General features: G+C 40.4%; 1 protein-coding gene across 1 annotated transcript in view; it reads left to right on the top strand.

Moving 5' to 3' along the window:
* The window catches only part of LOC309549320 (ephrin type-A receptor 3-like), a 308,452-nt gene that overhangs the window by 185,356 nt on the left and 107,005 nt on the right, over positions 1 to 16,091 (top strand). The window contains exon 9 of the mRNA XM_082249514.1: positions 798 to 906. Within this exon, the coding sequence (XP_082105640.1) occupies positions 798 to 906 (109 nt within the window). The remainder of the gene's footprint in view (positions 1 to 797; positions 907 to 16,091) is intronic.

Raw genomic sequence — 16,091 nt, 5'->3', positions numbered from 1 at the left:
TGAATAAAGACAACAGTTCAACCTGTGCAGGTGTGTGTGTGTGTCAGTGACATGATCATTTCCCATAACCCTGAATGTTGTGAACTGTGAGATGCACGTCCAAGAGTCTTTTAAAAGTAGCCATACTCCCCGCAGCTACCACCAATTGTGGAAGAGAGTTCCACACTCTCACTGCCCTTACAGTGAAGAACCCCTTACGCAGCTTAAGGTTAAACCGCCTCTCCTCTAATCTCATTGTGTGGCCACGTGTCCTCTTGCACTCCCTGAGACTAAATCGTTTTTTTTCCTATGCTGGGATCGCCATTGAGATATTTGTAAATCGCTATCATGTCTCCTCTCAGGCATCTCCCCTCCAAGGAGAATAAATTAAGCGCTTGTAATCGCTACTCATAATTAAGGTCTTCCAATCCCCTTATTTGTTTAGTTGCCCTTCTTTGGACTCTTTCCAGTTCCAGCACATCCCTTCTGAGGATTGGCGACCAGAACTGGACAGAATACTCCAGATGTGGGCAGACCAGGGTTTTATAAAGTGGCAGTTTATAAAACATTCCAATAGTTTAAAGCATTTTTCCCTTAATTGGTGATATTGAAAGTTTTCACTTAAGCTAATTTTTTTTCAGACAGTGGAATCATTAATTTTGTGCAATATAATTTTTACTGAAATAATCTGCTTCTCACTGTTTACTGGTGTACTGTTAAAAATTTTTTTATCTTCTTCTAAAATTACTTATATCTCTTAAAACTCCAGTCTTCAGAATTCGTGTTTTTTATTGACGGTGTCTATTTCTGTTTTCCAGATATGATTGCCATTACTGATCCCAATCAGATCACTATTTTAGCCATTTCCGTAGCTGGTGGAATTATTCTTCTTATTTTCCTTGTCACCTGCTTCTTTGTCAGTGGAAGGTAAATTGTGTTTCTATAGTTCAAAATTTTTTTTTCTCATGTCATCTCACATCATTCCTTACTCTTCTTAGGTTATTGTAACTTGAGATATAATGATTTTTTTTTTTACTTTTAATAAAGAAGTTTTGACATTGTATTTTAATGGGGGCTAAGAATGAGCTTTTAAAAGGCTTTGAACTTTTGACTGATGGTAAAGTACAAGTAAAAAAAAAAAACCCTGGTGCATAGGTGTTTAGATTTTTTTTAAAACTATGGATAGATCTAAAAAAAAGTGTTAGTAGTTGTCACATTTAGCTTTATTTGTTCTGTAATGTTGAAGATCTTGACAAGTAGCTGAGGAAGCTACTTAGAGGAATGGTAAAATGTTCTCAAATTTACAGAACAAGTATAAATGTGACGAACTACAACTAGCTATACCACGACCAGGACGAATTAGAACCTTCATAGAATCTGTAAAGAATTTGTCCACAAACTATACTGCTTAAAGAAAATTAAAGGAACACTTTGAAAACACATCAGATCTCAATGGGGAAAAATGTCATGCTGGATATTTATACTAATATGGACTGGGTAATATGTTAAAGAAAATTATCACCCCACAGAGGGCTGAATTCAAAGACAGCCCCAAAAATCAAAGTGAAAAAAATATGCAGCAGGCTAGTCCATTTTGCTGAATTTTCATTGCAGCAACTAAAATGGTACCTAGTCGTTTGTATAGCCCCCAAGTGCTTGTATGCATGCCTGACAATGTTGGGATATGCTTCTAATGAGATGAGGAAGGTTTACGGGGGTATTTCCTCCCAGATCTGGATCAGGGCAACACTGAGCTCCTGAGCAGACTGAGGTGCAACCTGGCAGCTTCAGATAGACCGAAACATAATTTCCAGAGGTGTTCTATTGGATGTCACAGAGGTGTTCTATTGGCGAGCATGGGGGCCATTCAATAAAATTAATTCCTTCATCCTCCAGAATCTCGCTGCATACTCTTGCCACTTGAAGCTGGGGCATTATGGTGCATCGGGGAGAACCCAGAACCCACTGCACCAGTGTAGGGTCTCACAATGTGTCCAAGGACTTCCTCCCGATACGTAATGGAAGTCAGGGTGCCATTGTCTAGCCTGTAGAGGTCTGTGCTTCCCTCCATGGATATGCCTCCCCAGAACATCACTGACCCACCACCAATCCGGTCATGCTGAACAATATTACAAGCAGCATAACATTCTTCACGGCTTCTCCAGACCCTTTCATGTCTGTCATATGTGCTCAGGGTGAACCTGCTCTCATCTGTGGTGGACCTGCCAATTCTGGTGTTCAATGGCAAATGGCAATTGAGCCCCATGGTGTCAGGCAGTGAACACAGGGTCCACTAGAGCAGTGTTTTTCAACTCCGGTCCTCAGGGCACACTAACAGGCCAGATTTTAAGTATTACCTTGGGGAGATGCAGACTATAAGACTGCAATCACTGAGCAGCAAAGGATATCACCTGTGATGTATTTTAGTTTTCTTGCAAACCTGGCCTGTTAGTGTGCCCTGAGGACCGGAGTTGGGAAACACTGCACTAGAGGACGTCAGACCTTCAGGCCACCCTCAGGAAGTCTGTTTCTGATTGTTTGGTCAGAGACATTCACACCAGTGGCCTGCTGGTGGTCATTTTGTAGGGCTCTGGCAGTGCTCATCCTGTTCCTTCTTGCACAAAGGAGCAAAATACCGGTCCTGCTGATGGGTTAAGGACCTTCTACGGTCCTGTCCTCTCCTAGGGTAAATGCATGTCTCCTGGAATCTTTTCCATGCTCTTGAGACTGTGCTGGGAGACACAAAAAACCTTCTGGCAATGGCACATATTGATGTGCCACCCTGGAGGAGTTGGATTGCCTGTGCAACCTCTATAGCAGGGGTCTTCAAACTATGGCCCTCCAGTTGTTCAGGATCTACAATTCCCATCATGCCTAGTCATGGTTGTGATTGTCAGAGTTTTCCAATGCCTCATCAGATGTTTAGTTCCGCAACAGCTAGAGGGCCGTAGTTTGAGGACCCCTGCTCTACAGGGTCCAGGTATCGCCTCATGCTACCAGTAGTGACACTGACCCTAGGCAAATGCAAGACTAGTGAAAAGCAGTCAGAAAAGATGAGTAGGCAAAAAAAAATTTCAGTGGCCTCCACCTGTAAAACCATTTATGTTTTGGAGGTCATCTTATTTTTGCCCATCTAGTGCACTTGTTAATTTCATTAACACCAAAGCAGCTGAAACTGTTCAACAACCCTCTCTGCTACTTAACTGACCAGATTATTATCCCAGGAGTTTAATTGACTTGATGTTATACTCTGAAGAAAACGTATTCCTTTAATTTTTTTGGGCAGTATATATCTGAAAATTGATAAACCCTGATGTACCAATGGCCTATCTCATGAGACCCAAAAATGTCAGGACAGTACAAATATCCCCCAAATGACCCTTTTTTTTGGAAAGTAGACAGTCCAAGGTATTTAGTAAGAGGCATGGCAAGTTTTTTGAAGTTGTCATTTTTTGTCAAATTTTTTTTGAAAATTAAATTACATTTTTTTTGTAAAGTCTTTTACATACTGTCATCAGTGTAGTACAGCGTCATCATATAGTTGGTGTGGCAGTGATTAGGGACACTGACTGGTGACAGTATGTAAAAAAAAATGTAATAATTTTTTTTCCATTTTTAAAATATTGTTTTCTTTTTTTATTACTTTTTGTTTTTTTTTTTACATACAGTGACCAGAGAAATACAGTGTTACCATAGTAACACTGTACTACTGGAGAGATCGTCAGGATTTTTTTTTACACACTATTTTTTGTTATAACTATGAATTTAACAGTTATAAGCAACCATTTTTTTCTGAATGAAAACTATTCATTCAGTGTTAACTATTGTGATTATCCACCCAGGATAACAGGGATCAACTGTCATATTACAATGGGCTGAGCAAGAAGCCGTTTTAAAGTGTACATAAGTCATATATAAATAGTGGAGTTACTAACTACTATTGCTAGCAATACCAGTATCTTGTTAAAAAAGAAACAAAAATAATCAAATAAAAGAAACCAGGATTTATCTTTCAAAATGAACAGTAGTCATGTGTAAAGTAGTAATAAAAAGGCAACAGGACTTTCAACTCAAGAAGAAGAAAGGCTAGACTAGTGCTGAAAACAGTTTTCCAAAAAACATGGGCATAAGCCAATGGGATTTGGGTCGGAGAAGCTGTGTTTCGTGACTGCTGTTAAGTTCCTGGTGCATGGTCAGACTGAGTTACCACAAGAAGAAGGGCTGTGAACCAATGAAAAGGAGTTTAGTTGAAAATGTGGAAATGTTGAAATTTACTGTAAACAGTTTGATCTCCTTTCTAGCAATCAGAGATAAGCTGTCCCAAGTGTACTGAAATATTGTCTGCGCCCACCTGGTCCACTGCATCATGATGACTTACATCACAGATTGCACAGACCAGAATATGGGGCAAGTCTTACTGCACCATAAGAGTGCCATGTACTCTGTGTTCAGATATGCCCATTTATGACAAACTGAGAAGGAGGAGTGACCACAGACATGTTCTACATTTTTTAATTATTTCACATGTGCCTGACTGTTGGAGGCTAGTTGACCCCATAAATTGTTTTTCAACAGAGGCTTTCAGTCTTCCTAATATTACACTGCCTTTATATCATACGGCCTCTTTGTTTAGTGGAGATCTGCACCATCCACACCTGTAGTTGACAACATTAGGATGTGGCAGCATCATTAGACATTATGTAGCTATTAGGTGTATGGGGAAATGCATCATTGTACAGTAACTGCCGCTTGCCAGAGAGACTTTAAAAGCTGAGAGACCCTGTGCATGAGCTGGGAGGCAGTACATACACAATTCTAAGGATTGTGGTTATTTTTTTTTTTTTTTTTTTTTTTTTTTTTTAGATTTGGCTGTTTGTCATAGATCTTTTAAGAACCTATAATATTCCTATGAAGGCATGTGTCATTGTTCTTAAGTGTATCTTAACCCAAGGTAAAAAAAAAATGTATTTATTTCAGCATACCGGTGCTTAGATGTGGGGGCTGCATTATTTTTCTTTTTTCCCCACTTATTTCTCCATTATTTTCAACTGGTGATCCTGCCTGTACCTATAGAGAAGCAGCACTGTCACCTTGGTACAGGAAACGTTTTAGGACTACGGACCACCTAACCTAGTGACAGCTGATCAAATTGTGTGACATTTCAAGTGCACCTCAAGTTACAAGCTTTGTGTTTAATGGCCATCAAGTTACAAGCACTCTGGGTTTTTTCTATGATTTTCCTGTAATTCCTGTACTTAGCCAGGAAAATAAAAACAAATGCAGCCACCACATTTGAAGACTGGTAAGCTGCAACATGTAACATTTATTCCTGGGTTTGGATACACCTTAAGAGATATCTGCTACTTCTTGTTCACTAAAAATATTCTAAACAGCTGTATTAACCCATAGCAGTTATCTCCAAGTTGTGGCCTTGGGGCTGGATGACCATAAAATTTCCATGTACTCTGTGTTCAGATATGCCTATTTATGACAAACTGAGAAGGAGGAGTGACCACAGACATGTTCTACATCTTTTAATTATTCCACATGTGCCTGACTGTTGGAGGCAAGTTGACCTCATAAATTGTTTTTCAATAGAGGGTTGCAGTGTTCCTAATATTACACTGCCTTTATCTGGCCCTTGGGGCACTATTCCTCCCACTGAAACGAGACACTATTCTGCCAGCTCACACGAACAATGGGGCACCGTTTCTTCCACTGACACTCATAATAGGGCACTATTCCTCCAAATTATACCAGTGATGGGGCACTATTCCTCCCCTAATACCAATTGTGGTGATATTTACTCCCACTGATGCCAGGAAAATTTCCACTCCCACTAATCATAGTATAGCTCCCCTAAAGTCTAAAGGACAATAAACTAGCACTTTGTTTAGAAACTTTGGAGACCCCTGACCTAAAGAATACATTGAAATTACATGTTTATGAGAAAAATTTGACTTGTTTGAGCAGCATTTAGAAAAGTTTGTATGATTGACATTATTGTATTTATATTTTTTTGACTATTTGATCAAATTTATTATGGTACAGTATGTTATTTCAGTGAACACCAAGGAATTCTCAGTACATTTTTGCCTATGCTTGGACCCATTTGTAAAAGAAATTGGTGTTCATGTTTTGTCAACCAGTGGGATAGCATTTTCCGTTGGGGTAGCATAGTAAGCAGTACAGGTTAACTTATGATTGATCGAAGTTGTTGTATTTTCCGTTAGCTTCAGATTATTTAATACCTTGACCCCTGACTCAGTTCCCCTTGTTATTGTTCAGTTTCCTTTTTCTTTGTCTCCTGGTGTATCTAAGTCAAGGTAACCTTGCAGCATTTATTTATTTTCACTGATTGCATTATTGATTGGTGGGAGCTGTATAATGATTGCTGCCTCTTGTTTAGGAAGATCTTTACTCTGTTTTCCCTCTAAGGCTTTACAGCTAGTTCAGCTCACGTAATGCAGATTGACCCATATTGCAGAGACCTTGTGCTCATCTCAGTAAAAGTCACAGGGTTGAAGTTACGTCTGCAATATGTCTGCAACAATAGCACATTGTGCATCATGAGATCCTGCTTCTTAGAGTCCAATTCCTTACACTAAATAAAAGCTTGCATATGCAAGAACGAATTCAAAGTGACCCTGAGCTTTGTCTATGCAGTACAAAAAAAAATGTGCTCAGGGTGAACCTGCTTTCATCTGTGGAAAGCACAGGGCACCAATGGCGGACCTGTAAATTCTGGCAAATGCCACTCAAGCTCCACGGTGCCGGGCAGTGCGCACAGGGCCCACTAGAGGACATGGGGCCCTCAGGCCATCCTCATGATGGCTGTATCTGATTGTTCTGTCAGAGACATTCACACAAGTGGCCTGCTTGAGGTCGTTCTGTAGGGTTCTGGCAGTGCTCATCCTCTTCCTCCTTGCACAAAGGAGCAGATACCGGTCCTGCTGATATTTTTTTAAAGTCTTCTACATACTGTCATCAGTGCCGTACAGCGTCATCCTCAAAACAGCTTGAGTCCTCAACAAATTGCTGAGAATTGAGGATGTAGAAAGTGACTTGGAAGTGCCAGGGAACCTATGGTGCAGACTTCAAGGTCAAGACAGACAATAAACCACTCATGTACATAGACACTATGGTCAAGTTTTCTGCCACAGAACATTTTTGGCTAGCTGCCCTATCAAGCTTCCGCTTCAGCTTGAAGAATCATCCGAGAGTTGGAAATACAAATGGGGGTAAGCTCCATGCTAAATACTGTATGTCCAAAGATAGGAGCTCTGGCAGACTAGAGTTAGGGGACCACACATTACAGAAGGCAACGTGGCTTCCATATATATCTGAAAATGTGTGCAACTAAAACCTCAGTTTTTAACATAAATTGTTGACACGGTGTAGAATTTGTTTAAAATATTTTCTCACTGACTATTAAGTGTGCTGGGATATGTGTATTTTTCAGCATCTAATACTTGCCTTCTCTTCTCTACAATGCTGTTATGTTTACTGCTGGTAGCCAAGATAAACTTTGTGTAATCTATAGTCTAATGCCTCGTACACACGCAACGATTATTGGCCGTGAATTTTCAGCCAACGTCCGATCTGCCGATTTTCTGCTTGTTAGTATGATGCTTCCGACAACCGACTCCAACTTTTCGGCCGAAAAAAATCTGGTGTGCAGGCTATAAAATTTTTGTTGGCCGTCAACACAACGGCCGATTTTCAGTCAGTCAGTACAGATTTCGGCAGACAAAAATCTGATGAGCAAGACTGGGCATGCTCAGAGAAGAGAAAACACACGGAAAGTAAACCAGCACATGACATCACTTCAGAAGTAGATTTTTGTTGGCCGAGAAAATTTGTGTGCAGTCTAGGCACATTCCAACCAACAAAACACCACTCTGGACAAAAGTCGGACGATCGGTCGGTCAATAATCCTTGCGTGTGTACGAGGCATAAGTCGGACAACCAACTGGGGCTTACACACAGCTGAGGACTGTCAATGGACCAATCACCAAACATCAGAGCTGTAACACTGACAGATGATAGCGAGTCAATGACTCGAGATATTTCTTTGCACTCCAAATGGCAAATTAAGTGATGAGGAAGCAATGAAAAGGTGAATATATGCAAGGGAAAGCCAGGTATTAAAGTGTACTTGTTGTTTTGACTTGCATAGGCAAAGCATAGGGTAACTTTGCAGTAACATTTCACAAAGGCTGATATCACAGCTGAGGCTTCCAACTATGGGTGTATTCTGCCATACTACAGAAGTGAGATTAGATCAAGTAGCACACCTCTGTACCATCACAAAACTTGTGCCAGCTGGCAGTTTCCAGCATTCGACAGGAACCTCAGCAATGAGATGCAACAGCTTTATGACAGTTTCCTTTTCAATTTAATTTTAGCTTTGTGAAAAAGGCAGCAAAGTGCTGGCTGTATTGTATACCAAAAGGAAACAACGCCTTTACTACTAAAAATGTGTCAGGTGGTGTCTGATCTAGTACAAAGAATTATTGTTAGCAGTAGGGAGAATTCTGCCCTCAATCCCACAGTACTTAAAAGGTGGAAGGCTACGGATCTGTACTAAATGCCTATAATTGCCTGGGGAACAGTAAATATAGTATATAGAACGCTAAAAAAAAGAAGAGTTCATGTAAAAGCTTTTTTATACTCCCTGTCCTGGAGTAAAGATAGCACCCATTGTTTGGTAATGCCCAACGCCAGCCAAAACATTTTTTTTTTTGGTAGAGTGAAAAAGTATTTAGAATCTCTTTTGTGTTTTTTTTTATTGTCTATGCCCCTGTTGGGGGTATTTTTTCCTTACTTCCTGTTCTGTCTGACACCTATGACATGGGTAGGCAGTGACGCAAATCTCCACAATGGGGACATAGAAAGTAATAAAAACTTGAAAGATGTTCAAACATGTGCCTATCTGCTAGAAGAATAAATAAAAAAAAAAAAAACACTTTCTGGTCTGTGGGACACCTGTTAACTAAGCAGGGGACATACATAAAATCCTATGAATCACTGTGTGGATCAGGTCTTTTCAGAATGTTAGCAAGTGGGCTGCACACAGGGATGTAGAGGGAATTAATGAAAGGACAATTTGGCCAAAGGTGAAGTTGTTCTTTAAGGGCACACTCAAAAACCATACATTCTCTATGACACAATAGGGTTGATTTTCTAAAGGCAAATAGACTGTGCACATGGTAGTAATTGGGTATTCTTTGTAACAGGTTTTATTTACTAAAGGTTCATAGACTGTGCACTTTGCAAGTGCAGTTGCTCCAGAGTTTAGTAATTGAGCTGAAGCTTCATTTTGCAAGGTTTACCCAATCACATGCAAGAAATAAAAAAAAAAACAGTATTTTTGCATGCACATGATTGGATTATGGAAGTCAGTAGAGCTTCCCCTATTCATTAAGCTCTGGAGCAACTGCACTTGCCTTTACTAAATAAACCCCAGAGTATGGGCAGTTTTCAGGGACTTCCTTATAAATGATATATTAATAGTAATAATTATTTGCAAAATAATACTACATTTATTATTGTAAAATGTGATCTCTTAAGGAATTCAGCAAGCCTTCTTTCTGTCAACTAAGCACATTTTTAGAGAGCTTCCTCGTCACTCTGTCCTTAATTAACCTATGTGGAGGGAAAAGCAGAAATGTGAGCAGGATTCAGTGACCATGTCACCTGTTACATTTATCACAGCAAGCCCTTGAAGGGATTTCACTGGGAGATATTTTCACCCTTGATAAGCTGTCAAATTTCTGCAATTCTATTTGATATATCCTAATTTAGCACTGCTATCTAAGGATACTTGTTTACATTAGAGTTCACTTGCTGTGTATAGCATGATTCAGCTGCTAGCTTTAGTTTCTTTTGAAACTGTACCAGTTTTAGGTAACGTGTTTATGTCCTCTTCTTTTACAAATGTATATATGCATAAGCATTTAAGTGACCCTGTCATCAATTCAATCTTTTTAAAATAAACACTTTTTAAAAAAAGTAAAAATAATAAATCTATGTGTTAAATTAAAAATGTTTAATGAGCTACTTTGTTTTTTAATTACAACCCTTCTTAATCTCATAGGAATTTGACACTTCCTGGAATGTCAGACCCTACCAACTGTCACCTCCTTCTTCTGCTGCCACTACTGCTTACAAAACTTTGCTTAAAGTATCTCCTACTGTCAGGGTGCCAAGACCATTATAGCCTACTTACAGCCTGCTTGCAGGCAGTAGGGATCGACCGATATTGTTTTTTTCATTGCCGATACCGATATTTTGGTTATCGGTATCGGCCAATATGGGGCAATATTTTCGTACATTTAAAAAACATTTTTTTTACATTTTTTTTTACTTGACAGGTACTCTTGTGGAGGGATCTGGGGGTCTAAAAGACCCCAAACCCCTCCTCTGCACTTAAAAGCATCAAAACGCCAAGTTTGGCTGTTTTGAATGCTGTCATTTTTTTTAATCTGTCGCCAGTACCCGGAAGTGATGTCATGACATCACTTCCGGGTTTTTGCATGGAGACCCGATCAGAGCCAAATGCAGCTTTGATCGGGTCTTTGGCGGTCGTGCAGGCTGGTTGCCTTTTCGGTGGGAAGGGAGACCCTGGTGAGCTGCAGAAGATGGTGGGAGGGGGGTGCCTTCCCGCTCCTTGTAATGACAGCTGAGCGGCTGTCAAAACCGAGCGATTGGCGGTGTTCTCAGTGTAAAGGCACCGGGGGACAGATGCAGCATCCACCCAGGTAAGTAAAAATATGCAATAACCCCAACCCCCATACTTTTCTCTCAATGCTGATACTGTTTGCAATAATACTGAGAGTGGGCACTGCTTGTACATAGTTAGCAGTAAAGATTTTTTTTATATCATGTTGCTCTGACAGCTCTAGGTAAAGTCTCCCTGTAGCTGTCAGGGATGCATGCTGATAAACCTTTCATCACAGCTAACTATCTGCAAGTGTCTCCTGTTGTCAATATCAGTGTGAGGATTTGCAGGGAGCAGTGACATCACAGTGGGGAAGGTGACAGATAGTGGAGTCCAACACTTCTGGAAGTGTCAGTTTCCAAATAATTTTGCAAGGGCTGTAATAAAAAGTAGTTAATTAACTAAAAAAAAAAAAAAAAAAAGCTTGTTTCAACATGTATATGTTTATTTTTTTTACTTTTTAAAAAGGAATAAAGGGTTTTCATTTATAACGTCAGAACTGGTGACAGAGTCTCTTTAGGGCAGTGGTTCTCAACCAGGGTTCCGTGGAACCCTAGGGTCCTCCAGAGGTTGCTAGGGGTTCCTTGAGCAATGGGCAGTTTCTGCCTCTCAGATAAGTTCCCCTGACACCATTGATCTTTTTAGCTACCTGGGAGAAGGTAATTCTTCCTAATATCCACAAGTGTAAGGAGCATTCATCCCACTGACCATCACACTAATGTATCATGGTGACTTATAAATAAGTAAATATAGTCATTTTTAGCAGGGGCTCCCTGAGACCTGAAAATTGTTTCAAGGGTTCCTGTGTGTTGAAAAGGTTGAGAAAGGCTGCTTTAAGATAAGACAAAAAAGTCAAAGTCTGGTACCCACTATTAGCTTTTTTTCATTCAACCCAGTGGGCTGAACGAAAAAAAACCTGAAGAGCTCTGGAGGAGATCTTGTACTATCAATCTGATGAGCTATTGTGTTCTAACTGGGGGACTGAACCCCCCCCCCTCCCGCCTGAAAACAACGGTCAGCGCCCTTAGTCATTGGATAAAAGCGCTGATCGAATGGTGATCGGCAGACCTTTTTCAGTCATGCCCCTTTGACAGAATCATATTCGGCCATAGAAAAGGCAATGAAAGCAGTGCCAATCTAAGTGCCGTATGAGATAAAAGAGTCACGTTTTAAAGAGGAAGTAAAGCCTGTAAAAAAACATATATATTTTTGGTTCGCTGCAAAATAAACGCATAATGTGCTATTATGCAACGCATTATAGCATGTTATGTGACACTTACCTGCAAATGAAGCCAACGTCTTCCCCGCTGGAGACCGCATCCATATTCGCCCGTTTTCCTTACGGGTATGCAGACTCCGGCTGTGCTACTGGCTGGAGCCGCGCAACGTCAATCCCACGCATGCACATGGAAGCCACCAATCAAAGGGCTCTGAAGAAATGGCGCAGCGGACGTTTTTTTAAGAGCACATGCAACGATGACATCATCAGCTGCATGCAATGTAAATATCTCCTAAACGGTGCATGTTTAGGAGATGTTTACAGTACCTATTGGTAAGCCTTGTTATAGGCTTACCTATAGGTACAAACACCACAGGGGGTATACAACCTCTTTAATGAAGTAATGCACTCACAAGATATAAGTAGTAAACAGGCATGTAGTGGTCAACCACGCTGTGATAGATCCATCCGGGTGGAGAGCTGGATTCAGAGGCATCCCCCGTTGCCAGTGCTGTGCCGGTGGTGTCCGGAGCTCCGGGGCAGTGGGTGGATGGACAAGCCAGGCATCACCAGGAGGATGGGGAGACAGCGGTAGGCGTGGTCGTAGTGGCGCGTTTGGAGCATGCATGCTCTTTCCTCAGGCCTACTTGTGTCACTCACTTGCAATTTACCCTCCATAGTGCTCATCATATCCACTACCTAATTTTTGGCCAGCTTCTGTTGGATCGGCTGCCGTACACAGGGGCCTAATGTCAACCAGTATTCGGCCCATATGTACGGCCCTTTAGCTTATACAATGACTTCTCAGTAGTGGGGTGCTAATTATTCATCTTGCCCTGATTTTTACAGTACACTAGGAAAACATTTGGGACAAAGTAGTCTTCCTCAATGGACTTCTTTGATGGTCAATATACACTCAGGTCCATAAATATTGGGACATCAACACAATTCTAATCTTTTTGGCTCTATACACCACCACAATGGATTTGAAATGAAACAAACAAGACATGCTTTAACTGCAGACGTTCAGCTTTAATTTGAGGGTATTTACATCCAAATCAGGTGAACAGTGTAGGAATTACAACAGTTTGTATATGTGCCTCCCACTTTTTAAGGGACCAAAAGTAATGGGACAGATTAACAATCATAAATCAAACTTTCACTTTTTAATACTTGTTTGCAAATCCTTTGCAGTCAATTACAGCCTGAAGTCTGGAAAGCATAGAAATCACCAGACGCTGGGTTTCATCCCTGGTGATGCTCTGCCAGACCTCTACTGCAACTGTCTTCAGTTCCTGCTTGTTCTTGGGGCATTTTCTCTTCACTTTTGTCTTCAGCAAGTGAAATACATGCTCAATCGGATTTAAGTCAGGTGATTGACTTGGCCATCGCATAACATTCCACTTCTTTCCCTTAAAAAACTCTTTGGTTGCTTTCGCAGTATGCTTCAGGTCATTGTCCATCTGCACTGTGAAGTGTCGTCCAATGAGTTCTGAAGCATTTGGCTGAAAATGAGCAGATAATATTGCCCGAAACACTTCAGAATTTATCCTGCTGCTTTTGTCAGCAGTCACATCATCAATAAATACAAGAGAACCAGTTCCATTGGCAGACATACATGCCCACGCCATGACACTACCACCACCATGCTTCACTGATGAGGTGATATGCTTTGGATCATGAGCAGTTCCTTTCCTTCTCCATACTCTTCTCTTCCCATCACTCTGGTACAAGTTGATCTTGGTCTCATCTGTCCATAGGATGTTGTTCCAGAACTGTGAAGGCTTTTTTAGATGTTGTTTGGCAAACTCTAATCTGGCCTTCCTATTTTTGAGGCTCACCAATGGTATACATCTTGTGGTGAACCCTCCGTATTCACTCTGGCGAAGTCTTCTCTTGATTGTTGACTTTGACACACATACACCTACCTCCTGGAGAGTGTTCTTGATCTGGCCAACTGTTGTGAAGGGTGTTTTCTTCACCAGGGAAAGAATTCTTCAGTCATCCACCACAGTTGTTTCCCGTGGTCTTCTGGGTCTTTTGGTGTTGCTGAGCTCACCAGTGCATTCCTTCTTTTTAAAGATGTTCCAAACAGTTGATTTGGCCACACCTAATGTTTTTGCTATCTCGCTGATGTTTTTTTTTTTTTTTTTTTTAGCCTAATGATGGCTTGCTTCACTGATAATGACAGCTCTTTGGATCTCATATTGAGAGTTGACAGCAACAGATTCCAAATGCAAATAGCACACTTGAAATGAACTCTGGACCTTGTATCTGCTCCTTGTAAATGGGATAATGAGGGAATAACACACCTGGCCATGGAACAGCTGAGCAGCCAATTGTCCCATTACTTTTGGTCCCTTAAAAAGTGGGAGGCACGTATACAAACTGTTGTAATTCCTACACCTTTCACCTGATTTGGATGTAAATACCCTCAAATTAAAGCTGAAAATCTGCAGTTAAAGCACATCATGTTTGTTTTATTTAAAATCTATTGTGGTGGTATATAGAGCCAAAAAAAATAGAATTGTGTTAATGTCCCAATATTTATGGACCTGACTGTAGTTTCTGCAGAATGTGTTGGAGTTGTCAAAAACAGGTTTCTTAAATTAGCTAGAAAGTGCATTATAAATACTCTTCAGGTTTTGAGAGGTGAAGAAAATGTTTTGCTTTTGGAAGAAGGGTGAACAACATGAAAAGGTATGTGGGTAGTTCTCAGATATTGTGTTACCATAATCCCTAGATTAGTTGATAAAGAAAAAGGGAATGACCCCCTGGAAGGGTGGGACTTTAAAGGTAACTAATGAGGATCTTTCGAAAAAGATAGAATTAATTAAAATATTTAACAATTTATTGAAAAAAATGTGAATGAAAGAGATCAATCAAACAGTAATAATACATTCAATGTATAATACAATACAGTTGCAGATGCATGACAGAGTCCAACGCGTTTCGAAATTTGTATAGTACCAAAATCTTCCTCAGGGAATCTGTATGTTTTCCTGGAAAGCATAATCATATGCCAAAAGTGAAACCAAGAGAACAAAAGCAAAAATACAAAAACATACATTAGTGTGTTACATCAATCATATCAAGGTTTTTGCATATGCGACAACATGTTGTTCCATCTCAAGAGGTAATATATCAAGGGGGAAGGAGAGAGGGGGGAAGGGGGAGGGGGGGGAAGGAAGAGGGAGTGGGGAAGGGGGAAAGGGAGAAGAGAGGATGGTAGGGGAGGGGGGGTTGTACACATACCGGAAAATGTCCGGAGCCGCTCATATTGTCCACGGGGAGATATGTATGGGTCCCGCAGGGTGGGAGCTAGAATCAGGTATTTATATTATTTTCTATAACCTGTAAATAATAATGCAGTGTCAGAAAAGTTCACTCCAAGGATGAGTTCCCTTAAGTATATAGTTACGGATCACTTCACCTGTTGTAATGATCCAAAGGGGGAATAGGTGTGTAAAAAATACGGAAGAAAGGGATCATTCAAGTGACGGAGAGGATTCCAGTCACCTTTGGTTATCCCAAACTAAAGGTGCCTATTAGGACTTAATAGATGGTGACCCCTAAAAACGAGAAGAAGGGGGGGGGGGGAAGACATAAAACGAGGAAGTACTGGAGAGCAAGGAGCTCAAAATATAGATTATCCACAGTTGGAATTATTTTGTTATTTGGGGTATCTTACCTCCGTGTAGATAAAAAGTAAATAACAGCCAAATCCAATGCCACTTCAGCAGATGAAGTATCTACTTGGGGGTGTGCTTTTTGTCCCAGAGTGGTTGAATATAGATATTGGTATTATGCTTGTGTCTAAAATATAAAAAGTTTTATATTGCATCTATCTGGTTACCTATCCAGGATATTGTATATGGCAGGAGTGTACAACATGTTCTCATTTTTAGACAGAAGAGATGTTTTTTTCCAATAAAGGAAATAGTATAGTGTTCTTTATATTAGGGATTGCTAAATTCAGTTTGCTGGTTGTAGCACTTTGCACTTTGCTGTACCAAATAAGCTTGATAAACTAGATGCTAGCAGCCTTTAGGCAAATGCAGAAAATGCTCCTAAAAACATACTCTTCATTTCATAGAAATATATGTGCCAGCATACCTCACTTTGACTCATTTTAGAACAATAGCTCTGGTCATATCACTTCATAAAGGA

The sequence above is a fragment of the Pelophylax lessonae genome (genome assembly GCF_965119305.1).
Source record: "Pelophylax lessonae genome assembly, chromosome: 3".
In the NCBI taxonomy this organism is placed as follows: Eukaryota; Metazoa; Chordata; class Amphibia; order Anura; family Ranidae; genus Pelophylax; species Pelophylax lessonae.
Note: the sequence above shows the minus strand (reverse complement) of the source record. Positions and strands in the feature narration are given on the sequence as shown.